This window comes from Asparagus officinalis, chromosome 7, assembly GCF_001876935.1.
Source record: "Asparagus officinalis chromosome 7, Aspof.V1, whole genome shotgun sequence".
NCBI lineage: Eukaryota > Viridiplantae > Streptophyta > Magnoliopsida > Asparagales > Asparagaceae > Asparagus > Asparagus officinalis.
This window is the reverse complement of record NC_033800.1, coordinates 48,899,449-48,927,256: the sequence shown is the minus strand read 5'-3', so window position 1 is coordinate 48,927,256 and position 27,808 is coordinate 48,899,449. Positions and strand designations below refer to the sequence as shown.

At 34.8% G+C, this 27,808-nt stretch overlaps 1 protein-coding gene across 1 annotated transcript; it reads right to left on the bottom strand.

Annotated features, from left to right (window-relative positions):
* On the bottom strand, positions 125 to 21,940 carry LOC109847108 (transmembrane and coiled-coil domain-containing protein 4-like). The gene is made up of 9 exons (XM_020416353.1): positions 21,882 to 21,940; positions 20,988 to 21,058; positions 20,703 to 20,838; positions 11,355 to 11,414; positions 11,186 to 11,268; positions 11,021 to 11,097; positions 668 to 738; positions 539 to 596; positions 125 to 449 (listed from the first exon to the last, which is right to left on the bottom strand). The coding sequence occupies exons 1-9, from the start codon at positions 21,938 to 21,940 to the stop codon at positions 327 to 329; spliced, it is 738 nt and encodes a 245-aa protein (XP_020271942.1). The 3' UTR covers positions 125 to 326.

The window sequence follows — 27,808 nt, the reverse complement described above, 5'->3', positions numbered from 1 at the left end:
GGCCACAAATCATAGGCTAACAAAATCGTAAAATTTGGCCCCCACAAAATTATTTGCTAACTCGTCGAGACAACTAAAAACAACCATAAGCAGGGGGTTATTAGTCAAAAATTGTAAAGAATTATTTTCCAACAGGTCTAATAACTAAAAATGGATAAATTAATCAAAAGTTATAATACACAAAATCACAAGTTAAAAACTGGGTATGAACAAGATGCAGATAGGAGAAGGAAGCAAGGAGATTCCAAAAAATACACTTTCATTCAGGTCTGGGAGCACAGTTAAAGGACCTTACATTTGCCTGATAGATTCCAGAAAATACACTTTCATTCAGGTCTGGGAGCACAGTTAAAAACTGGGTAATATGTATCAATCTCTAGTTGTGCCAAGATCTGCTCTACAGCCCAAAGATATGAAGAATGACCATCTATCACATGACTAACATCAACCTGTGAATGAAAAGGACTCAAGTTATTACTAGGTATGAACAAGATGCAGATAGGAGAAGGAAGCAAGGAGATGTAATAGCTCCACTTACATTTTCAATTCCAGGAACATCGACAGCTTGAATTCCAGCCAGGCCTTGCGTAAGCAAACTGCAACTCAGAAACCATCAATTATCAAAAATCTATGCTGGAGGAGAAAACTACACTTTCTAAAGCATTACCTGGCACGGAATGTCACTCCAAGTATCCAGTCATTTGTGGAATACACATTTACAAATCTGCCAGCTACCATCTGGAACATGCAGAATAAGTTCAAATCATACCGTTGGTTAAGGAAGGGGGAAAATGGATAAGTTTTGTGCTCTCGTAAACAGGACAAATCAAAAAAATTCAAATATAAGTGTGGAACCAATTAAAAAATTCAAATAGAGTGTGTGTGTGACAGATCAAAGGTTCAAATATAAGTGCTATAGTGGCAAATCAAAAGTTTTTGTATGCACGCGTGTGGATTTTTGTCCACTTCTTCAGGATACCAGCATATTCCTCATTTAATTTCTAGCCACTGGATCATGGATCTAAATCTAACACTAGAGAAATGAGGAGAAAGAATTTATTATAAGGAGCATAGATTAACCATACATAAAAACTCAATAACAGATGCACACCAACTCCATTCCCTGTTGGGTTTGGGTCCATACCCATGAGTGGACTCAACGCTCACATGCCATCTATGATGCACGGATACGGATACGGGACACGGATACGACACGGACACGGATACGGGATACAGCAAAATCTAAAAAATAGGATACAGGGATACGGCAAGTAAATTTTTTTAAAATTATTATTATATATAGAAAAATTTATAAAATTCGACTAACAATCTAAAATATGAATATATCACAAAATAACAATCTAAAATATATTATTTGTAACTTTCTCTATCAGATTTATGATAATAATATAACGCTAGGCTGCTGCTCAAACTCAAAAACCAGAGATGATGATGACAGTGGTGGTGATTGTGCTGGACGGGGAGAAGGAATGGAGGGTGGACTTGAGGAGTCGGAGGAAGGAGGAGTCGGTCGGCGGGATCGGGTCGGAACAGCGGAGCGGTCAGCGGGATCGGGTCGGAACAGTGGAGGTGATCGAATCGAACGGGAGTGAGCTGAGAGATTGAGAGAGAGGATTAGGGTTAGGGTTAGGGTTTTTTCTTTTTTTCTTTCGTTTGAGTAAGCTGAAGATCGAATTGAGCGGGAGATTTGAGAAATAAGGATGGGTTTTTTAATCGAACGGTTCAAGTTGGATTTTAACAATCAAACCCGTAACCCGCAACCTGAATGAATCGGACTTCGACGAATCCGAGCCGTGTCCGAGCTCCTTTGATCGTATCCGAGCCTAATTTGACTGTTGACCCGTGTCGGACAAGGATTGACCGTGTTCGACACGTGTCATGCACGTGTCGTGACGAATCCGTGTCCGATTCGAGTAGGACATAGATTCGTGGCCTCCGGGGGCGAATCTGTGCTTCAGAGCATGCTATACCCATGAGTGGACTCAACGCTCAGTCATGTGATTTGGCTAAGGCATATGACAACTTGGTCATGTTGATGCAACCCACCTGTGGTTTCGGTTGGGAACAAGGGGCTTGAAGTGGAAATTGAGAGGTGGAATCTTTCATTTGTTCTATATCATAACCAAGTATGGAGTCTCGGTTTATGATATAGAAAGGTTTTGGAGAAGCTCATCTTGGTTGATTTCTTCAATATTGCACAATATCTTGGAGATCTCAGTTGGTTTCTACTTGTTGTTAGAAGGTGATTCTTCAAGTGGGTAGTGTGTTTGGAGTTTGTGAGGCAACACTTATATTTCCCATTTAACAATTGATGTTTGAGCCTCAACCTTGGTTATAGTCTTGAGAGAGTTGGGTGTTGTATTGCTCTCTTCTTGTTGATATAGTGAAAAGATCCCTCTTTTTGTCGTGAATGTACGCCCGGGTTGTGGTCGAGCCACATACAATTTGGTTCTCCATTGTAATTGGTTGTTGTGCTGTTATTCAGCAGTTTATTCATCCTCTCACATTTGATCTTGGGTTTGGCATCCTAGTCTTTGGTTCCCAACAAAGTGATATCAGAGCAAGATTGCCCACAAGGTGTTTGGTGAATAGTTTGAGATTCATCTATTTTGTGGTTTGTGAGAGATGGATAGTAACACATCTATAATTGTTAGCGTCAATGAAAGATTTTGGATAGTATGTATTGGGGAAAAGGTTTCCTACAAACACTTGAGAGTATTTGGTTTTCCTGTATCCATTCGTGTTTCGAAAGATAACATGCTTTTGCATGATGGCAAGTTGGAGCTATGTATCTTCTTGGGATATTCAAACTTTATATAAGTTATGGGATCCGGCAAAGAAAAAGTTGATGAAGAGTAGGTCAAAGGTGACTACGATGCTCATTCTTCTTCGGACGACTTTGTTGATTTGGATCCAATTTTCTCTTATATGGTACATGATGTTGGAGATGTTCAAGAAGACTACTCACAATGAAGTGGAGGAGCAAGCCATCGAGGAGCCAACACGTTAGTAAAGAACGTGCAAAGGATAAACAAGTATTTTGCCGACATAGATGCTAGATGATTAGTCATAGGCATCACCTCTCATGTGCATGGAGGGGGAGATTGTTAGGTTTGGGTTCATATTCATGAGTAGACTCAACATTTAGTCATGCGATTTGGCTAAGGCATATGACAACATGGTCATGTTGGTGCAACCCACTTGTCGTTTGGGTTGGGAACTTAAGTCATATAAAGGGGCTTGAGTTGGAAATTAAGATGTGGATTCTTTCACTTGTTCTATATCATTATCCAAGTGTGGAGTCTTGGAGAGAAAGCAGGAAGAGAATGGGGAAAGAAAGGGTTTGGAGAAGGTCATCTTGGTTTATTTATTCAACATTGCATAACATCTTGGAGGTCTCGGTTGGCTTCTACTTGTTGTTAAAAGGTGAATCTTCAAGTGGGTAGTAGGCCTGGAGCTTGTGAGGTAACAGTTGTACTTCCCATTTACCCATTATTGTTGGAGTCTCGACCTTGGTTATAGTCTTGAGAGTGTTGGGTGTTGTATAATTTTGTTCTTGTTGATATAGTGGAAAGATCCCTCTTTTGGTCGTGGATGTAGGTCTGGGTTGTGGCCAAACCACGTTAGATTTGGTTCTCCACTGTGGTTGGTCGCTGTGTTGTTATTCTGCATTTTGCACATCCTCTCTCACATTTGATCTTGGGTTTCTGATCCTAGTCTTTGGTTCTCAACATTACCATCACCGTCCGAGGTTCTTATTCCATCATCATCGCCATGTGAGGCTCCTACTCCATCACCAACTTAGTCCATGTTGTTGTTATTGTTTGGGGTTACAGAGAAAGCGATAGGGACCGAGTTATGGAGCCATAACCTCAGACGGCAATAGGGATAGCATGAGAACCTTGGACTGCAATGATGGAGTGGGAACCTCAGACAGCAATGAAGATGGACTCCATGATGAAGTAGAAACCTTGGACGGTGATTGCGATGAAGTCAGTGATAGGAACCTCAGACAGTAATAGCAAAGGAGTTGGTGGAGTAGAACCTTCAAAGGTGATGATCAATAAAAAGCGGTGGTGATGATATAGATGGGGATGTTGATTGTGATGATTAGAGTATATGGAGTTGGGGATGGGGACTCCAAAAATGGTGGTGATGATGGCTCAGGTGCATTGATCAATGGAGATGCAGGAAGTCAGCCACAGGTGATGGAGCTATTTTTGATGACGGGATATGCACCTTAGAAGGTGAGGAGCCGGACATCAATGGTGATGACAATGACAGAGAGTGAGTTGTGGTAAGTATATGGACATGTACCTTCATATTTAAATTCTAAGCATGAGTTGTTTGGGGCATCAATGCTCCTACTATCAATCTATCATGATCAAGATCATCGTCAAAACTTCGAAAAAAATACTTTAAAGAGGAAAACGTCATGTCTTCGAACAAAAATAACCCAGCTTGATAGCAATAGTGTACTTGAGAACATGTTCATGAGTGTACTTGATATTTCTAATGATTCAAGAGTGCAGGGAGAGGATAGGTGTATATGTAGGAGTAACTGAGGAGGATTTAACTTAGTAGTAGGAATCCAAACCCAACTTAAATTAGTACTTCATTTGTACTTCTAATCCTATTAGGACACAAATCCTTTATCAACAAATGATTATTAAAACGATCAAGAGGGTTGGATTATTTTCATATAGTAGGATTAAGATACTAAATAATATTGGATTTGGAATACCAAGCATTTCGATTAGGAGACATGACGTCAGAGAAGGCAACAATGCGAACAGAAATTAGTACAATGAACAAGTAAAACTTCGCTAGAACAAATTTCAATTAAGATCTCTATTTATTTTTTCTCATGATATCAAAAAACTTAATAATAAAACCCTATATACATGGGTTAAACTTTTCATTGTTTCTTTTTGGCAGAGATTGAGATGAATAAAAATTGAGAATTTGAGAAAGTATTGGAGTGATTCCAGAGACTAGGTGTTGCGAATGATTCAGGCGAACAAAGTTTTATTTTCTTAATTTTCACGTGATTAATCTCAGCCATTCATCCAATCTCAAAATCTATCTCCCAATCATTCTCCTCCATTTAAGCCCCCTGCCAAGTCATCTCAAATCTCACATAACACCAGAAAACTCTCACTTCCGCTTCTTTATTTCATGCAAGAACCGGAACCTGGAACTTCTTTGACTTCATCTTCTTCGAGCAACGAATACAATTAGCCACACCCTCATCCAGAAACCCTAATCTTCAACCTGCAACATTCCAACACCCTCAACTATAACTTTCAGCGACGCACTTCGCTGCAGGTTTCCAACGGCACCTTTCTTGAACATCGAGGCCTCAATTTACAACTACGACCAGCAAAGCTTCGAATCAGAATCAACATAGAGACAAGTCAAAAGTTCAAAAACTATAGGTTCGTGTTGGTAACGAATCTGAAACGCGAACTCTTTTAAGTCAACACTTGTTTAAGTTTCCGTGAGTTGTACGAGAGTTCTTTCATTGCCTTCGGTTTAATTCAGGACTTAATTCCTTCTATTAGTTATAACTATTGTTAAATGTTTAGTTTTTTTGTTGTTGATTTATAATTTCAATTATATGTAGTTTTATTTTCGCTAATCTTTTACGTTAATTCTGCATACGCATTGCATTGAGTCTGTTAGATTACTTGTTTAGTAAAGCCCTATAGATTGTCCTACGTTAGGCTTGGTATCAGAGCTTAGGTGTAATTAGCAATCTAAAGAAAGCAAAAAAGATATTATGAAATGTAAATAGTGCAATACAAACAAAGCTAATCCTGAGTATTAGCCCCTCCCTGTTTGTAGTAATCCTTGTTTTCATAAGATATGGTTAAAGATATTAGACGCTGCGAGACCGATTCCCAAACCCGAGTCTTAGGTTAGTCTTTTATAGTTTAGCTTGGTAGTTTTTTCCCCTCAAATAAAAAATAATAAAATAACAAAAAAATTCCTCGTACATGCAATTGTGCAGCAGTACGATATATAGGTCTGAATCACTATTATAAATAGCGGTAAAAAGCCCCGCAATAGCGGCGCTAATAGCGTTAGCGGTACCTTCCCGCGACGCTATCGCCCGTTACGTTATCACGCAATAGCGGTGACATATTGTAGAATATGTCTGTTCGCAAAAGCGTTCAATAGTGTGTCATAACGGTAAATAGTGAGCGATTGCATTCGAAGTTTGCTTTTTGACTGCTATTTAAAAGCGGTTTGAGGCTTATTTTTTAAAAATTAAACTCAACCCTTGACCATTGCATTCCACCATCTCCTGTGATTTTTAGCATACTCCCGTCACCTCTCATAGCCTCTGACACCTACCTTGATACTTCCTCTCACCTCCTTCACCGTGAGCTCCTCTTAGGATAGTCCTGTCACCGCTAAGCTTTTCTCGAAAACGATGACTTTTTGACTCCTCCAGTTATCTTCGGTATTACGTGATGGTTACATGTCTATTTCATGTTTAGGATCTCTTTAAATCATCAAATATGTACTTTTAGATTTCTTAGATGTTTTTTTAAACTTTTTTTTAGTATTTATACATATCTGAATTAGACCGCTATTTGACTTTGCTTTTTTTACCGCTATTTTACCGTAATAGCCCGAAATAGTCTTAACGATGCCTCACCGCTACGCGACGCTATCCGCTATCGATAACCTTGGTCTGAATTGAGTATGGATCCAAACTTATAAATTATGAAAGCCATAAAAGAGATGACATCCAATCTTGCTGACCTTAACACTAAGATGGACAATATTGATGCTAAGATGACCAAGTTGGAGGTGTTTTAAGATGGAAGTGAATCAAACACTAAGGAAGAACGTGTCCACCCACGTCAAAATGCAAGATTCGATAGGGATATACCACCTAGAGAAGGAAACCGACACAAAATACCCCGTAGACAAAATATTACTAGGAGATTATGATAATCGATATGATGATAGGGTTTATGATTAAAGGAGAAATTCAAATGATAATATTACAAAGAGAGTTAGAGCAGAATCTCCTTATGATGGTAAACATGATCCCCAAGCCTTTGCTGATTGGTTAGCCAACGTGGATAACTATTTTTTTGGTATGATATTATGTCTGAAAATCGTAGGGTTAGGTTTGCTAAGATGAAATTATCCAGTCCCGTCCTGCCAAAATTTACTAGACTTCGATAGAGATGCAGTTAGAGCGTTCTGGGAAGCCACCAATAGAGTATTAGAGAGAGATGAAAGAAAAATTGAAAGAGATCAATCGCCTATAAAAATCGATTGTATGATCAATTAAACACACTACATCAATGAAGCTTGTCTGTAACTGATTATATGAACAAATTCGATGAATTAATGGTCCAATGTGAGGTGTAAGAAGACCCCATAGCTACCATTTCAAGATTTTGTATGGGTTTTGGAGCCGACATTCAAAAAGAGATGAGTCCCCACGCTATTATTTCGCTAGAGCATGCTTATCAGATTGCCAGGATTATGAGCACTACCTTAAACCATCTAGCACTAGGAAGTTCTCGTTTCAAGCCGGGGAGTCGTACAGGGAGCCTCTAGATAATAAACCCAAAACTAATAATAATACTTCCTCAGACATTAAAGGAAAATCAATTGAAAAAGTTTAACTAAAAAGATGAAAAAGTTAAAAAGATGTTTTAACTGTGATGGAAAGGGACACTTTGCTCATCAATGCCCTCGGAGAAGTTTACATCTAAATGTAGAAAAGCATACTGCAAATGAAAAAGAAAAGAATAATGATCTAGATGAAGACGACTATGCTCCCCCAGATGGAGCTAGCGACGCTGGAGACGAATTAGCACAGTTTTAGGAGGTATGAGATGTACATTAGCATCCTCACAACTTGGTGATGATTGGCATAGAAACACTTATCTTCCACACATACTTTACAGTTGATAACAAAAGTTATAAACTTGTAATTGATGGAGGTAGTTGCATCAATGTGATAGCTAAGACAACAATTGACAAGATGAATCTTAACCTAGGACCACACCCGCAACAATATAATTCACCTGGGTAGATAAAACTAGTTTAGCGGTTTCACAGAGATGTTTAGTTCCTATCCAACTTTCTACATATTATGATCGTATTTGGTGTGATGTTCTACCAATGGATGTTGCTCATGTTTTTCCAAGACAACCTTGATTGTATGATCTTAATGTGACTAGTTATGGAAAAATGAACAAATTTGTTTTCAGTCACAAAGGGGAAAAAATTACTTTGATTCCCTTAAAACCAAAAGAGAATCAAAGTACTAAAAGTGGAACGGCAACTAATGAAAATCACAACTATACTCACATCTTAAATAAAAGACAATATGGTGAAAAAAAAACCAGAAGTTACATTTACAATAGCAGACGTGAGATACCTAGTGTGAGTTGTCACAACAGTCCCCCGATGTTTCCAAAGTCTTTCCCAAGTTTATTGAGTTAGAGTCAAAGAATACCTCACCTAAAGTGTCACATTTTGTGATGAATCCAAAACTGATCAAGTTTAATGAGACAGTTATCCGGATATCTTGAAGATAGATCCACATGTTTGAATCTGTTTGAACCCGATAATGATTATCATCCTAGGGAGCTTAGTGATTTAGATCATGTATCTTTAGATCCTAAACAGTAAATTAGCAGACTTGTTTGCATGTCATGTGCATGATTTTCATGATAAGACAGCGAAAATTGACTATGAATAATGAAAATTATGCATCTGGAGTGGATAGCTCTAAAGGTTTGCAGAAACTTGTAACTAGTGATTGGATTTTACTTCGGATGCAACCTAAGAGGTTCCCTCCCGGAACTGTGAAAGAGTTTCACGCACAAGTGCACAACGAACAAAACCTTATCGAGTTGTTAGACAGACTGGAGCGAGTGCCAACGAATTAGACCTCCCAAAAGATATGGGTATAAACCCAATCTTAGATGTCAAGGATCTCGTTCCACATCATGAGCCTTGAACTTTTGATGAGCCTTGGACTTTTGATGCCGCCAATGTTACACTACCAGTTCGTTTGTCACCAACTCCTACCATGCCACCTGATGTTCTAAATTTTGATGGAGATGTGTCGACTGCCGATGATGACATCCACAATTACCTTGTTCATTAGCACGGATATCCAAATTTAAATGTTATCTAGCAACTTGAATAGGAGCATCACCATCACATGCATTCACCAGTGGTGAATTTTTCCAAGCCGGGAGACTTGATGGAGATCAAGCTAAGAATTATGATTAGGTAGATATAATTTTTAGTTAGTATTTGAATTCAGTTTGAAATCTTTTCAAATAGTTCTCTTGGATTTTGAGTGTAGTAGGATAAGACTTTGAAGCGTGTTAGGATAAGATTTGAAACCCTATAAGGTGGAGATTGAGATGAATAAAATTTGAGAATTTGAGAAAGTATTGGAGTAATTCCAGAGAATATGTACTGCGAGTGATTCCGGCCTATTCCAAGTTTTATTTTCTTTATTTTTTGTGTGATTAATCTCAGCTAGTCATCTAACCTCAAAATCCATCTCCCAATTATTCTCCTCCATTAAAGCCCCCTGCCAAATCATCTCAAATCTCACGTACAACAAAAAGCTCCCACCTCTGCTTCTCTGTTTCACGCAAGAACAGGAACCTAGAACTTCTTTGACTTCATCTTCTTTGAGCAGCGAATACAATTAGTCATGCCCTCATCCAGAGACTGTAATCTTCAACCTGCAACATTCTAGCGCCCTCGACAGTGACCTCAACTACAATCTTCAGCAACACTTTGCTACAGGTTTCCAGCAACACCTTTTTTAACATTGCGGCCTTGATTTTCAACTACGACCAGCCAAGCTTCGAATCAAAATCAACACAGAGACATGTCAAAAGTTTATAAACTATAGGTTTGTGTCGGTCACAAATCTGAAACTCGAACTCTTTTGCAAGCTTAATTCTTAGATACTTGATTCAAGAAGTCAACACTTTTTAAGTTTCCGTGAGTTATGCGAGAGATTGCCTTTGACTTGATTCGAACTTAATTCTTTCTCTTAGTTATAATTATTCTTAAATGTTTAGTTTATTAGTTGTTGATTTATAATTTTAATTATTTGTAGTTTTATTTCTGCTGATCTTTTAAGTTAATTCTGCATATACATTGCATTGAGTTTGTTAGATTACTTGTTTAGCAAAGCCCTATAGACACCTCTCTAGCCTCAGATCCACCTCCTTCACAAGTGTCAACAAAACCCCACCATGACGCTATCCCATCCAATCATCCTTCGCTCCTTTCCCTCCTTTCATCCCAGGTTAGAGTGTCTCAGGGCTAGAGTTAAGGCTTAGACTTGGATTTAGGAGAGGATTGATTACAATTAAGTTATATTAGGCCATTAGAGGAAGAGCCTAAGAGAACATATAGTTGTTGACAATGCATCATGCTTTCAATCCACAAATATAATACAAGTTGTTGATAATGCATCATGCTTTCACTCACGCATCATGGTTTAGGGTTAGTTTGATTATAACTAAGTTAGACTAGGGAAGGACCCTAAAAGAACATATATAACACAAGTTGTTGACAACAAATCATGCTGTCACTTTACGAAGGTCTTCTATAAATCTTGTAATCAATAAAGGATGTCTTCAACTGATTAGTTACACTTCTTCAGACCAATTTTTACTTTAGTTAATAACGGTCCCGAGCTAATAATAATGTGATGATAGTAATGCACTCAATATTTCTGTAACTTAGTTATACAGTCAAGCGGTTTATATTGGGTAATTATGGTATTCCTTTACCTCTTGGTTTAAAATTAAAATCACATATAATTTAGGGTATTGCATCAAAAATTATAAAATTATGAACATTCTATGTGATAGTTTGAAATAAAACTATATTCTAGCAATCACCTTTCTGCTTCAAGTTCATAAAGAGAAATTAGAGAAGGGCAAAAGAAGAAGATGAAGGAATTGTCAAACATCCATACCTTTCTAGCAGTTTCCCACTGTTCTCCTTTGACTGAAATTGGCGCACCAAGGAGAACAACTCTTTCTATGAGTCCCTCTGTCATTTTTCCATCCTTATCGAGTTAACAGATTCAAGCAACTTAAGTTTGAGAAAACAGAAAAGTACTGAAACAATCTGAAAGTACCATTCTCTCCTGATTCAGCCAATTGTTGCAAACATTTGAATATCACTCGTGCTCCTAATGAAAAACCTAAGAGTGTAACCGGCCTGAAAAAGTTAGCAATGAAAAAAGTAATCAGCGATTCAAGAAAGAAATGCAGATTGAACATGTAACGATGTGGTAAAATATTTACCTGTTCCCCTGCAAACCCTTTAGCAATACTTCTGCGAGGAGCTTTCCTGCTTTATCTGACCTGAAACAAATAAGAATGTTATGAGGCTTCAACTGATCTGGATATCCAACCTTGCAACAGAGGAATAGAATGGATTAGCTACATTAACTACAGTAAAATATCATGAAGCGGTATGGTTGAGAAGATAAAACTCATACCGGGAGAAAAGAGATCAGGTGTAAAATATTATTGTTGTGACTGGCTGAAGCAGAACAGAGATCCAGCCAATTTAATATCGAAAACTGCAGAAAAAATGTGTCAAAACGTTTGCCGAAGAACTGGATTGCTGATCATCAACAACCAGCAGAGGCAAAGGAGCTTGATTGGTTTGCTTCAGAAGCATGATGGGTTTATCGAACAGTTCTCTCGTGGGACATGTGAAAAGGAAGGTGAACATAGCCTTTTTTGAGTTCTCTAAGGAATTAATGAAAACTACAGCAAGTTTCTTTTCTTCCTTTTTGGAAAAAGAGAGAGCTGTTTGAGGTGGGTTTACTTTAGGATTTTGTTTACTTCGTTTATTTGGAATTGTTTATATGGATGGTGGAGATGATTTGAAGAGGATTGGATGATTATGATTGAGCTAAGGAAATGAACAAAGAAAAACAGTGATTAGTCCAGAATCACACACAACGTCTAATGTTTTGGTTGATCTGAATTTATACGAATGCTCAACTGACCAAATGAGATGCCAACTAGCAACTCAAGCTACACAAACTTTTTAATTGTCAACTCCCTCCCTCCCTCCCTCCTTGCTAAACGAATGAAGTTCGCAACTCCTTAAATAGAGGTGGAGTCCAATCTCTACAGTTCAAAAATATATTCTATCCTAGTACTATTTAAAATTCAAATCTACATAGATATAACTAAATTTCCCTATCTAAAACCGTAAAAGACAAAATCAGATCTAAAATTTGAAATCCTAACCATTTTATCTTCCTCAACCTACATCAAATCTAATATTTCAATTTGTCCCACATCAGTCTTCCCTTATGGGAAAACTCGACCTCAAGTTTTAAAGTAAAATAAAATGATGAATTTTTGAACTGTTGAGAAGTTTGACTGCACTGATCGCTAGCCCTAAAATAATATCTGCAACACTGAATAACGGGTTGGTGATGGGTATCATATAACAAACTCAATTACCGAACTGTCTCGAACTTGAAGGAGTCTCAAACTCATGACCATTTAGAGGAGAGTCTAAAAGCATCCACCACCGTGATATATACTTTTGAGTGATTACCTTAAAGAGTAAAGAGATAATATCATATTTTCGAATATTTTTTTACCACATGAAACAAATTCCCACTACTCCTAAACTTTACATGTGTAATGTAACTAAGACCCTTATTAATCTCTTGGTTGTAACTCCCGAGTAGTATCTCAACTCCAGCCACCATTCTCTACAGGGGTGCTTGTTTCCATATATTTTATGGGTTTTGCATTGAAAAATGGGGCCCACAAGCTTAAAATCCTAGGTTATTATCAAATATATTGTTTGTTTGTCACTTTTCATGCCTTGAATTTGGAGTTGACACGTAGGATAGCTACATCAAAGGCGATGCTCTAAATTTATGTTGATTTCACTCGGATTTATGATTTTAGTCATATATCCTCAACAAAATGTGTGTGCAACCAAACAAAAATTGATTGGATTTTATCCCTTACGAAAATATAATTTAATATCCATTGCAAAATATACAAGATTTTGAGTATGGATTTTTCTAGATCCAAAGTATGCATAAAAAATAATCCACGACCCAAACATTCGCTAACTCCCAGAACAAAATCATAACTTACCCCATTAACCTCTCAACAAAACCTCACTATCCCCCAAAATTCTCCATTGATCCAATGATCCAATGATCCCCCGATCTCTACATCTCTCCCCTCTTCCCTTCTCTATATATATCAATAGAATCAATTCAGATCTCCCATGACACGCAACTAAAAACCCAACAACCCTACAGACTCTGGCACACCCACTGGGACATGTTTCTCCTTCCATCAATCAGTCTACAGTTTTATTTATTGTGTCTTTCAAGACATTTTTGAGTTAACTCAAATGTTTTTGTTTCATGTATAGTTTTTCTTTTTTGCTTTGTAATAGGAGAACTAAGGCAAAACATTGGCTAAAAGATGTACCCCGGAATAGCAACTACCTCTCCGATCATTTCATCAGAGTAAAGAGTAAAGTAACCATGTTGCAAAGCATAGTTCAAGATAGGAGCAAAAAGGTTCTTCTATCCAACTCGATACAATTTCTGAGGTGGTACACTTCCATCTGCCCAATGCATAGTTACAACTATTAGCTCAAACAATGCATTGTTGCCAGCCATAAACCACTGAACCAAGTCAAGATTGAAAAGGCCTAATTTGGTCCTCCAATATGAAAGAAAGCAAGTGCCAGTCTTTGATAGAGGCTCCATTCATTTAGGCCCTGTTTGGTTTGAAGGAAAATAGAGGAAAGGAAAAGAAAGTGCAATAGAAAGTAGCTTTCTCTTGTTTGGTTTGGAAGAAAGTAAAAAAAAAGGGAATCTTAAAATCACTATAGCAAACAGCTCCCGGCTATGCTTCCCTAGTTCTCTTTTCCCCTTTTCCTCAGGACTCCAATCGCCGAAACGAAATTGAAGCAGAATTAGAGAAAATCTCGACTGCACGTCTCCTCAAAATTCCCAACTTCATCCCCGCAGTCTTATAGTCGACTCCATCCTCTCTCGTCTCGTCTCTCTCTCTCATATTATATATATATATATATATATATATATTATATATATAATTATATATATATAATATATATATCATATATATACTATATTATATATATATCCTCCCCACTCTCGCTTCCCAGAAAACCCTAGTTCAAGCAAATCCTACTTCGAGTAAACCCTAGTTCGAGCAAACTCTAATTTGATGGTGATTGATTCGTGGGTTGTCGATCGAACCATAGTGCTCTTTGGAACGATCCGCTCCAGATTCAACTACAGATTTCTCGTGGATCTCGCTGGTTGACATGAATCCAAATTTATCCTTAGAGGTAATTCTACTCATATTTTTGTTGGTTTTGAAGTTTAATTTGGGTTGGATTAAGCTGAGGATGATATTGTCCGCACTACTTAGTTTCCAAAATTTTAGAAATATTTTGTTGAATTATATATAATTTTAGATGTTATTGCAATTGGATCTTTGGAGAATGAAAGGTTATAGAATAGAATTATAACGTACTTAAAATCCTTATGGATTTGTGATACCGATTAGCCCTACAGAAGTCTAACAGCTGATATTGTTTTCATACATAAGGTGCAGTTATATATGTGGGTTTAAACTAAACAGTTTTGTTTTATAATTTGGTTGTAATAGAAATATGTTAACATATATGTACTTAAAACTTCAGTTGACGCTCTATAATTAGTATATGTTTGACTCATTGATATCAAAAACTAATGTGATTTTAATTTTTGGATATGTTTGATATCTCTATGTGTATGAGCCTTTCTATAGACTATACCTGTGCATATGGATGCATGCATGTTTGCGTGCTTGAGAAATTGGAATATTAATTTTCAGTTCATATATGTTTTTTTGGTCTATCAAAAATATTTAATTCATTAACCAGCTGGGAATTGTATGTATGTAATGAGATAACTCGGATTTCCTGAGACTACATCAATACCAGATCAACAATATCAACAAAATTGCAAGCTTAATTGCCATTCCCTACAGTCATGCGACATCGTGAAATAAAAATTAAATGTTGTAAATATTTTCATTCTTGAAATAAAAATTAAATGTTATTTATTTGCTCTTTGGGTTTTCACTACGATTCTGTTTATTTATTTATCTTGCCCTATTTTGACTGTGGTAAATATTTGTCTCAATAAGAAGTTGCCAAACCATCAAAAATACCGATACACAAACTAGGCAAAAAAAATAAAAATAAAAATTGGACAGTTTACAAAGGCACAAGTCGAAAATACTCCAAAAAAATTCACAGTACATATTTGGAACAAATTACTTAATGTTGACTTTTTTCTCCTAAAATGCTATTTGACTTCATTGAAGAATTGTAAAAGCTCTATACTGAGATCATTTTCTCTTAAGAAGTGAGCCATCTTAAGAGGACCGATTCCCCTATTCGTATATAAGAGCTTCTTCTCCAACAATCGTGTGAGTGAGGCAGCATCCTTGAAGTCCCTAGGTATAATCAGGTTATTTGATATGCTCTTCTTCTCACAAGTTGTATCAATGCTATTGAGTTCCTCAATCCTTGTATGGCAGGCATTTGGTGTTTTGATATCCTGACTCCCTGTGATTTGGTTGACATCTATCTCTTGGTTAATGTATTGTATGTGTGTCAAATGTGAGTGCCCCATTAAATAGGTAGGTATGTTTTTGTTTTCTTCTTTTTCCCTGGGGATTATCTTTTTAATTACTTTGATGCCGTACCTGATTCTATTGTGTACATAAACCTGTTATTATACTTTCTGGCATGAATTTGTGGGATTTTCTGATATTTCATATTGGATGGAGAACAAATATTGTGAGTCTTTACTTTTACAGTTCTTTGATGTGTGTCTGTATTAAGTTCATCCGTTGCCAACCCCTACTTGGGTCTCAAGCAGAGCCTCACATATCACTTCCTTGGGTCATTCGAGTTGTAAAAGCCTACTTGTCCACTCCGCATATTATTAACATATAACAGAAATTAGTGAAAGCCATTCTTTTGATAAGGAAACCATCCTGTAGGTGTCCATATTATTAACATATAACAGAAATTAGTGAAAGCCATTCTTTTGATAAGGAAACCATCCTGTAGGTGTCCATATCCTCTTTTTCATGTGGCATGTCATTAAAGCCATTCTTTTGATAAGGAAACCATCCTGTAGGTGTCCATATCCTCTTTTTCATGTGGCATGTCATATTCATGAACTACAGTAATTTTGCTAGACTATTTTTAGGTGTGTTTTGTACTTAGCTTAAGTATATGTATTGTTGATGTGGAGGAAATATTACCTAATAATAATTGTGGCTGAAATTCTTTCTTGCAATAACTTAATATCTTGGAAGTGTAGTGTCTATTCATTTCCCATATCTCTACTGCTAATGATATATTTATGCTTCACTTTTCAAATAGTAATGTTGCATATTAACAAATAGGCAGCTTAGATGGATTCACAACTTGGAAGTCAATCAAGTTTAAAGAAAAATATTGTATGGATAGAGAGAATGGATATTTGCTTAATTGAAACATCGAGAGAACAAGTGCACAAAGGGCAAAAGCCTAATCGAAGTTTCTCATATCACGCTTATCAAGCAACATGTGCGGAGTTATACGCTAAATGTGGAATAGAGGTTGAAGTGGATCATATTAAAAATTGATTGAAGACACTTAAAAAAGATATGGGGGCATTTCAAAACATGCAGAATTCTTCTAGTGGATTTGCATTTAATCGAGTGACGAGGATGATGGATGCGGAGCCAAAAGTTTGGGAAGATTACATAAGGGTAAGTTGAATAATTAGTCATTTATTGATTTTGTCTGAATTATATTCTACATTAGTTGGGAGATTAATGCTTACAAATTATCTTATAAGTTAGTGTTTAGTTGATTATTCAATTTTATTTAGCTTGACAAGATCCGTTCTATTTCTCTCTTCTATTTATATAGCATGTAATGCATATAAATTGGTTAGACTTTGATCATAGTAGGTGCATGCTGATAGCAGTTGGATATTATACAATCCTTACATTATAATTAGGTATAATAAAGCAACAATTTAGTGAATAAGTACTTAGTTACCTAGGTCTCTAACAGTTCCTTATACATTATATCCTGACTCAAGCAATCTCTTAACTAGCAAGATGCAAAGAAGCCAGCTGCACCTGTGACACAGACTTTGCCCTTGATACCAACTGACTTCTTCTGATCCATAATGCTTACTTCTCCTTGATTTATGATGTATTTTGTTTAATTTAGCTCATTTATGTGCAAATATATAGTAGAACTTGGTCTGGAATTAGATTATCAAGTTCTGGAGCGAGGTCACTGTGAAGATGTTAGAATCTATATAGCTTTCAGGAGGAATTTGTCTTGGTGTTCTTTGTTTCCAATCCATGACTAGTTTGCTTTATGTTCAACTCTACCAAAAGAACATATATGTACATAGATATTTATGCATGTCTTAATATCAAAAATGACATATTTTGGCTAGTTCCTGTAACTTCAACAAAATTAGCATATGACTATATTACTGAGGATGCGGCTCGAGGAAGGAATTTCATTGGGTTACCAATTCATCAGAGGAAAAGGTGTTTGGAGATAAAGCTTGGATGGGTATCAAACAACATTGGTATCGGTATTAGGAGGTAATTTAATTTACGCTCTAATTATTTTATTCCATGGTATCCTCATTTTCCATGTTGCCAAAATTAAGTGGTTGCTTGGTGTTACATTTCCAATTTACCTTTTATCATTAGGTTAACGGAGAACACCTTATGCCTACATTTTCTATTAGATGATTTCTGGTTCATTGCTTACTTGGATGTAGCTTGTTATGTTTCATGCTTTTTATGTGTTTGTTGAATCTCAAAATATGAAATTCTAATTGCTAGGATTCTTTGATCTGGAGAACTTCATGCTAATCGGAATCGATCATCATAACTTTAATACTTTGAAAACAACTAGACTGACGTTTTTAATCATTTAAATGTTTAGGGAAAACAGAGAATTTGCTCGTGTCTACAAGATGTAGGGCAACTTGTTTTCTACTGGCTACTGGGCGTAGGCTTTCAGTTGACAATTACCTAACGAAATGACAATTTTAATATTATCACCATTTTGTTTGGGATATTGTTTTAAGTGAAAGTGGTGTATGAATTCATGTGCATAACTGCAAACTAAATAGTAATAGAATATTCTTTTAAGTTATATTTAGAATTTAAGAGGCAGTTTCGCCGAGGTAACCATTTTCTTTCCTGGTTTCCTCTTTTTCCCTATTGCCGATAATAAGTTGCCTCTTGGTGTTATACAGAATGTTGAGACTTTATTTTATAGGTTTTTGATGTTTATATTGTACTTATTTAAATTTTTTTGAATTAATTTCAGAGGATGAAGGATGCAAGATTGATGTTTTGATGGGCTCACTAAAGCCAAAAATCAAGGACTTCAGAAAATTTATCTCTCTGATTTATCTCTCTCTATATCTCTTTTTCTCTCTGGTTAAGATTTTCTATATGAAATTGATTGTAATAGACTTTGTGGCTAGAAAATGAATTTACTTTATATTAGAAATATCATGATATTTACTTTAGATTTATTTTGGTTCTTTCATTGACTTTACTTTCTGCAAATATTATGTGTGAGAAATATTGTCCTCTAATTAGTGGAATTGTGGTTATGCTTCTGCTTATCAACATTTACAAACTTGATGTTGATTGCCATTCAAGTTTCAACATCAAGTTTTTGTGTTACGAAATTGCCAATTTTTTTTAAATACATGTTTATTAACTTGGTACTTCCCATGATATGAATGATATTGATTTTGAATAATTATGCTTGAACTGCATCATTTTCTAGACTTTATTCGGAATCATCTTTCTTCACTTGAGTTTATGAATGACTTGCAAGTCCAAAACTAGACTTTATTCGGAATCATCTTTCTTCACTTGAGTTTATGAATGACTTGCAAGTCCAAAACCATGTAAGATTATATGCAAATTAGTCATCGTAAATTTGTTGAGTTTATGAATGACTTGCAAGTCCAAAACCATGTAAGATTATATGCAAATTAGTCATCGTAAATTTGATTAAATTGTCTTGAGTTAAGATTGTGCAAACATGTTCGGTAACTTATAAATTTTTTTAAAATATGGTAGAATCACAATTTAATTTAATTATTTTTTTTGTAAATTATTTAATATCTAAATTTAATTCCAAAAAATATGAATTAAAATTATGTTGTGATAATTTTCTTCTTCTTTTTCTTAGAAAGCTAATCAAACAAGAGAAAATGACTTTTTTTATATAAATTTCCTTCCAACTTTTATTACAATATTCTTTCTAACCAAACAATAAGAAGAATATCATTTTCTTTTCTTTTTCTTTTCCTTTCTTTTTACTTTCTCTTCCCTTTTCTTTTTCTTTTTCTTTTCCTTTCTTTTTACTTTCTCTTTCCTTTTCTTTTCTCTCTCTTTCTCTCAAACCAAACATAGCCTAAATAGCCACGGAATCCTATCTCTAATTCCATCAAAAACAAATTCTAAAGTTTTTAAAATTCAAGTCTAGATAACTTAATCTAATAGGTAAAACCAAATATTATATGTAAAATACTAGAAGATAAAATCAAATCTTAATTTTGAAATTCTGACAGTTTTATCTATACTTCAATCTGTATCATATATAATCTTTCAATACGTACTACATCACTGGAATAATAAATTCAACATTGATAACGTTATTCTGAGGCCCTTCCTATATTGAACCCACTACTACTACTTAAACCAAGATGCACACAAGGTTTTAAAAAAAAAACCATCGTCGGTCAATTATTACCATCAAGTTTTCATTTTTAAGGTAAATCCTATTATCAGTGTAAATACCCTATGTTGGAATTTCTGTTCACTTTCAGTGAGAGGCTGCAAACATTAATTCTCTCAGAAAAGTAGCAAACTAATATGTAACTTATCCCAACATTAATAAATTACCCAATTCAATATTCTTCTATCTACAGAAATACCTCTAGTAAACAGATCAGTACCTCTAGTAAATACAACTCATATAGGGGAAAAAGATTACACATATACAAAGCTAAATCCGCAGAACAGTTTTGTATCTGTTACATATGTATAAACAGAATTTATGTCTCTCCTGTAACTTATAGAAGTAGCAGGAATCAAGACAAAATAATGTAGCATAAACAGTTTTTTACCACGGAGTGGTGAGTAATGCAACCTTTTGAAGCTAGAGAACTGAATAAGACTTCATCATCAGATGGCAGAATCAATTTGTCATTTAAAGAGAAGTCCAAGATATATCTATGACCAATGTATATTAAGGAAACACATCGGAAATTGTTATCGTTGATATACATTTAAAGTGTAGTTCAGGATAGATCCTCAACCAATTGTTTAGTAAACTTAAGGCCCTAAAAACATTTTGAATATACACTTCTATATATACATATGTTGATCCAAAGGTAGTTGCTTTTTAAGTATATAATCAGATTATATGGGCATGCTATCTTTGTATTCGTATACAGTATACCGGATATTTAAGCACCCTTGAGGAATCAGTATTGAAATTTTTAGCAGTACCTGTCAATAGCCATTGACCATTTGCTATCTATCCAATCAGTAGCTGCAAGTAGTACAGCAGGCCAAGCTAATGCGGAGACAAGACCGCTTAACACAGTCATCATGGCACCTTGTCTCATCAACTCCGTTGTTAATTCTGTAGGGATAAACAATAATTTCAATATCTGAATTTTGCATATTATCAAATATTTGGAGTACGAAGAGAAGTATGAATCCCGAAAGCTTGGGATAAAGCTTTGTTGTGGTTGCTATTGCTGTAGCAGAAAATATAGGCCAGAAAATTACTTGATGAGATCCAATCTTGAATTGCAGTGCTCACTGCAATCAAATATTTAGATTCCCACTTAAGCACATATCTGTTCCATCAATGGAAAGCATATTAAAATCAATATAAATGATCATAACAAATATTACAGCTTCCTCTTAAGATATAGGGGTTCCTAGTGTGCAACAAACAAACAGAAAAAAAAAGATAGGGGGAAAAAGGCTGATAATAAGTATCTACAAAAAAATTTATCGCACATGGATTACAAGGTCAAACAGTAAGAACGAATCTACATGGTGGCCTTTGGGGGCACTTGCCCCTATAGAATTTTCAATTTTATATTCAGGGCTACATTTATATATATGCCCCCATACAATTTATACGGTTGCCCCTATAAAACTGCTAAATCCATACAAATATGATGGACTACTATTGGAACTTAGAAGTATGTTGTTAGTGTTTGTGATAAAAATGATCATGTACAGGCATAAATATGATAATAAAAAAATTTGTGATGTTATTTTTTTTGCTTATTATATAAATAAGTTTTTCTATTGATAGAATTTATATTATATAAGTTACTATTTTATGTGCATAATTATATGTATAATTGATAGAACTTGCATTATTCAATTTACTACTTTACTTTTTAGTGTTCAGGTGAAACTGCAACTGAGAAAAAATTAAAACACAGATGCATTGAACTATACTAAAATCTTGTGATATATGCACATGTTCTATTATATCGTGATCAATGCCGGGCACATTGGTTGTGATTCAAAATGGTTCAGCTTTCCCCGTGTGCTTCTTAGTTATCTCTAGGTTATGATTCAGGGTAACTCAAACAAGATGAGAGCTGAACAACCTGATTTATTAACTATTTGAGGTTGATGTGGTGGCTAGCTATATATAACTCATGCTTGCAATGGGAGTACCATTGTTGGATTGTGCAGTACTGCAACTCTTCATCCATTGGGAAATAGTAAAACGATAATATTATTCACACATCCGTACTTGTCTTCTCGACATTCTTATTACTCTGAACATGGCCAAATATCATTACCTTCTTTTATCAGAAAGTAGTGGCTTGCATAGGAGAACATCTAAACATAATTTAATAATTATATAATAGATAATACTGCCACAATGTAGGTTTTGACACTTAACTATATTTAACCTGTGTGTGAGAGAAATATAAGCAGCTAGTGTAGGATATTTACACATCTAAAGATACATGACGAACCATCGTAGACTCCATTGTTAATGATATGTAAATTGACAATAATTTTCATGAGATAAAGGATATATTGATGAGATATCATATCCCTCCTTTATATATAAAGAGATATTGGTGATTTACGCTTAAAACTACAACATATTGCCGCCTCTTATATGACCTAAATGCCACGTGTCCTATTTTTTAGTCTGTTCTAATTATCTTTCGAAATAAAAATCTCTTTGATACTTTCTCCCAATGGATAATAGCTAAGATAGCACAGCATTGAGAAATTTGCCGCTAGCGAAAATACTAGCGTCCCCTCAGCCCCCAAAATGGCGTCGAACACAATCGAACATGAACACAAGTCCTCCTCCACCCCTCCTCTATCCTGCCATATGAAGAAATACCCAATATTATCTCTCACCAAACCCAAGCCTCCACCCCTCCTCTATCCTGCCATATGAAGAAATACCCAATATTATCTCTCACCAAACCCAAGAATTCAATCGCTTCCATTAATAGAAAGAGGACAACCAAATCTCTAAATTGAAAATGAATTGGATAGCTGATGATCTTAGGCACGACAAGAAGATAGATCAATCTAATGCCAGATGAGGCAAGGAAGGATTGGGGATGAGTTTGAAAGGCTGATGATGAAGGGGGAGGAGCGACGGTTATTTTAAGGCATTGAGAGTATTGAGATGGTGCAGCGGAGAATTATGAAGTCGGTTGGCATTGGAGTAGCGATTTGTGATGAGAGTGATCCGCTTGTGCTCAAGATTTCAAAGTCGTCGTTGTGTCGTGAATTAGGGACGCTGTGTAGGTTCAACCCTTGATTGAAGCATTGGATGTCGTGGTACGGTTGGGGGTGAAGAACATCCGATATGTTTGTGGATTACAAAGCATTTTATTCTCATGTGAGCGCATTAAAATTTTGATATTTAAGTTGAATTTTCTTTTAGTTTTGTTTATTTAGCTCTAAATCACATTCTTTTATTTTAAGGAAACAAATGCTTGATGTTTGAAATTGAAACTTCAATGTTTTTGACATCTTCTATGATTGTCATCCCTCATTTGATTACATTGGATTAGGAGTCATCTGAAACCATCATGCATTACAAGTGTTTGCTCAAATGTGTTAAACAAAATGAACCCCGTTAACATATCTCATTCCTTTCATGTATAACTTTATATGAGTTTTATTAGAGTATTTAGAACCTTTAATGAATTATATGCACATGTTATTTCTTTCGAATTTTATGAATTATATATAATTTGTATGTAAAATTCTATTGAATAATTTAAAACCTTTTCTATTTATATATTGTATTTTAATACCTTTTCCATAAATTCTTTGCATAGACAAAATACATAATCATATCCAAAATTACCAGGCGCAAATTATATGCATGCCAGTGCTAAAACAGGTTAAGTCTAAATTCATGGTAAGGACATCAAACAAGTGAAAAAATTTCTCAATCAACCACCAATGACATTTTATCGTATATTATGTAACATTTTACACACATATGAATTATAGTAATTGTATTTATTATCAGCAGGTATAGAAATGTTTCCTTCGCGTAAGAAATAGTGACATATAAATAAACTTACACTTTTCTTGCAATATTATCATCCTATTACTATTGAAAAAGATTTAAAGACAACAAAATAAAAATAAAGTTTACATTCCTTTAGAAGTTTGTTATATACAATAATAAAGATTCATAACAGACTTTTAATATATATATTTTTTGAATAAATTACAGGAATGACGGAAATGCTAATGGCTTCATGTGAGCAAGCAAAAGAAATGTGTATGAAATTTTGGAAGGCAATGAAGGGGGAAAAAAGATATATGTTGTCATGTAACAAGTACCCTAAACAATATCTATACAAATTTATTTATTTTCAGTGTGTTCGTAAGACATTAGCTAAATTTATTAAGTATCCAAACTATCAAACTTAATGTCAAGATATCATGACTTACATACATGATAATGCTAAGTTTTATGCACATGCAATGCACGTGGTTAAATACCATGGTTAGGTATTTTTGGTTTATTTCCTTACTAAAATTTGTTCAATGATTCCACTTTAACGGTTTTTGCTCACTTATATCTCTAAACTTTAGCATTGTGATTATTTATTTTCTTTGATGTTCTTTTAAATGAACTATACCTAATTTAAATTTCTATGTTGATAATTGAACTAATAGGAAACAAATGTAATCCAAAGCGAATTTGAATTATCATGTTATTTGGACCGGCATGAAATCAAGATTGACTTGAGAAAGCACAGTGTTACAAAAGTGAAAAATACTTGAAAAAATAGCATTATAAAAGAAAGATGAATAATTAAAGCTAATAAGACAAGATGATGGGTTAAAAGTGGGCTAAAACGACACAAAAAAGTATCTGGACTTTGTTCCTACTTCTTAATAAACTTAAAAAAAATCATAAATTAGAGATTAATTTTAACTATAGTACACTTTTATATGATGAAAGCATCCACAAAAGCATATTAACGAACTAAAAATTAGTGAAAATCTCTTCTAAAGATTCCTAATTTACTTAAAAATAAATTATTCTATAAGATATTCAGAAAACAGTGTCGTTCATTCCTTTTGTTTCATTTTTTATTGAGTTTTAACATCAATCATTCTCCACATTTATCTTTTTTTTATAAAATTAGACGACATTTAGACGCGAAAAAGGGATAGTAAACCTTAAATTAGAAGTTAAATTTATATATTTTAATGAAAGAATATCAAACAACTATTCTTTTCTTTGCTGAATTTTGAATTTTTAGTTTTTTGTGATTTTGAATTTTGAGGGTGTGTTTTGAAAATTTTTAAACTTTGGGAGTGTTGAAAATTTTAGATCTTAAGTTAGGTGCTTGTGTTTTCATGTTTCATGTGTTAACAGTAAGTTTTTTAATGTCAGGATATTTCTTGCAATTCTGAAATTTTAAGGGAGTGTTTTGTAATTATAAAAACTTTAGATTGTTTTTTGTAAAATTTAAAATTTTAGCGGTCTGCTGATGATTTCTAGATTTGATATGTAGTGGTTATAGGTTTTGAAATTTCAGGGTTTTTTGTGATTTTTAAATTTTAAAGGAGTTTTTTTTTATAATTTTTATAACTTTGAGGTTATTTTTACAAATTTTAAATTTTCAATGCCTGATGGTAATCCTTTGAATTCATCTTTGTTGTTTGCAAATTTTAAAATTTCAGAACTTCAGGGTGATTTTTTACTATTTGAGCTTTTGAGGGTGTTTCTACAAGTTTTGAAATATTGAAGGTGTTAATTGCAGATTTTAACTTTTTTATAGCCTGTTAATTCTTTACAATAATAAACTAATACCGTGAAAGTATTTCATGTATTTGATTAATCGTATTTATCTTAAATTGTTGAACTATAGGCAGTTCACATAGGATTAGGATAGAGTATAATTATGATTAGGATATATTAAGATTTAAATTAAATATTCAAAATAGTGAATGGTCATATTGACTATAGAAAGTTTTTCCCGATGTCATAGTTTTAAAGGGAGTATGATTGTTTGTCTTTGTTCAAACTAAGGACAGGTACAACTATATGTTATGAGTTTCAAATCACATTCAGAACAGCATAAACATAATTTAAAAGGTCCACATAAACAGAATTTAAAAGATCCTCCTATGGTCGCTATTGACATAAGTCATTTATGTGCTCATGTTCATATGAAAGTGAACCATATACACAAAACAAAAAGAAAAATTAGTAACGCATGAAAGAATTTCAACGTAATTCAAGTAAGATAACACCCTGATAAATAAACCAAAGAAATCAAACATACCCGTCCGAGCACGGACATAACACTTGTGCTTCTAGCATGTTTATCAATGAATCAAGCAAGTTCACCGGTTATATTATTGAGAAATCACGCATTTGAAAACACTTAATGAATAGGTGAAAATTGTTGCTTGGTGTATCTGAAGACACATTTTTAGGATGGAGATCAATATAGCACCTATGTGTGTTAATACCTAACATCAGGTCCATGAAAAGACCAGAAGTGTTCTCAGCCAAAGAATATTATCAAGAGAATGCTAAGTGGCTAGTGTCATAGCTAGATCTAGATGGTTCCATGCCAATCTAGCTAGCATAGTCTGCACAAATTGACTTCTATCGGAAGTTTTCTTCAATGTTTTAAATGTCGGATGTCGGGTTCATGTCGGTCGGCCAAAATTCATGTCGGATAGCGAAAATCGGGAATATATCGGGGGACATGAAAAAATATCGGATTGCCATATCGGATAGGTTGATATAATATCATAAATGGAATCTTCACATACTTGATAATTATATTGTCTAAACATATAAAAAAGTACATAACTTATTGATGTTAGAATCACTAACCAATTGTAGACACTTGATTTTCGAGTCGGGTTTTTCAAACTTGACCCAATAAGCTTAAAACCGCTTTTTCTGAAATTTGGCCGACATTTCTTGGTCGCAATGACGCCTGACACACCCGATATTTTCCGACATGTCCCCGACATGACGTCAGAAACACAACACGCATTGAAATGAAGGATATCGTGACGGCTAGGGTATAAAACCGCCATATCGGTCGCCATGTCGGACATGGCGGGCTAAAACACTGGTTTTCTTATGGCCGAGTTTGGCAGCAATTTCTATGCCTGGTTCCCATTAGGCAGCTTCACTTACTGTAAGTGGTTGAACCAAGTTTTATAACTATAAGTTAATTGTAGCTGCTCAAAAACATTATTTCTAATAAGAAGGTGAACAACTTATTAGAAAATGCCTTCCTTTTTAGAAAACAACAAATAGTTGTTTCCAAAATTTTGTAGTAGCCTATCCATTAGACTCTACTAAGGTCTAAGGGCCAGTTATTCTATTGTCAAATCTATCTCACTAAATCCATATGCATTTTAGTGTATCCTAGGCCCTGCCATCTTGGTCCACTATAATCATCTCAGTCATTTGGAACCAAGACACTATCTCCATTTTACATGATGAAGTTCTCTCTTGACACTTCTCTCTCATATGTACAATCTACCACTAACGTTTTACAAATGCCTCAATTTCTTATGCTATCTTTTAGATACTGCCTCTCAAGTCTCAACTCTCAACATTCTTCAAGTATACTAATTTAACATACTAAGATAAAGTGTGGCTGCTATCAAGACTTGGCCCTAAGAAGTGAAAAATAGGTACTTAGTGCCAGAAAAGATAGGTTTCTCAATGGTAAGTATAATGGGCAACATCCTATAGTAGCAATGTTATACCAAATTTGATAGGATAAGGCAGGTCAAAACCAATATCACCATCCAACCTACACCTAACCTTTACAATCAGTCAGGTCATCTAATCTAAATACAAGGTGGCTTATATGTATGTATATGCATATATGTAAATAAAGTGCGTAAAGTATCTGCTAATATATCGATATATCAAGTTTTACAATAGCCCGCACCGATATTTATAAGTTTATAGTGTTTTATGATTTTTAGAAAAATTCTCCTATATATCGGCCAATATCGATATATCAAATTTTAGATCAGCCCGCACTGATACTTACAAGTTTATAGCGTTTTTTTATTTTTAGAAATAG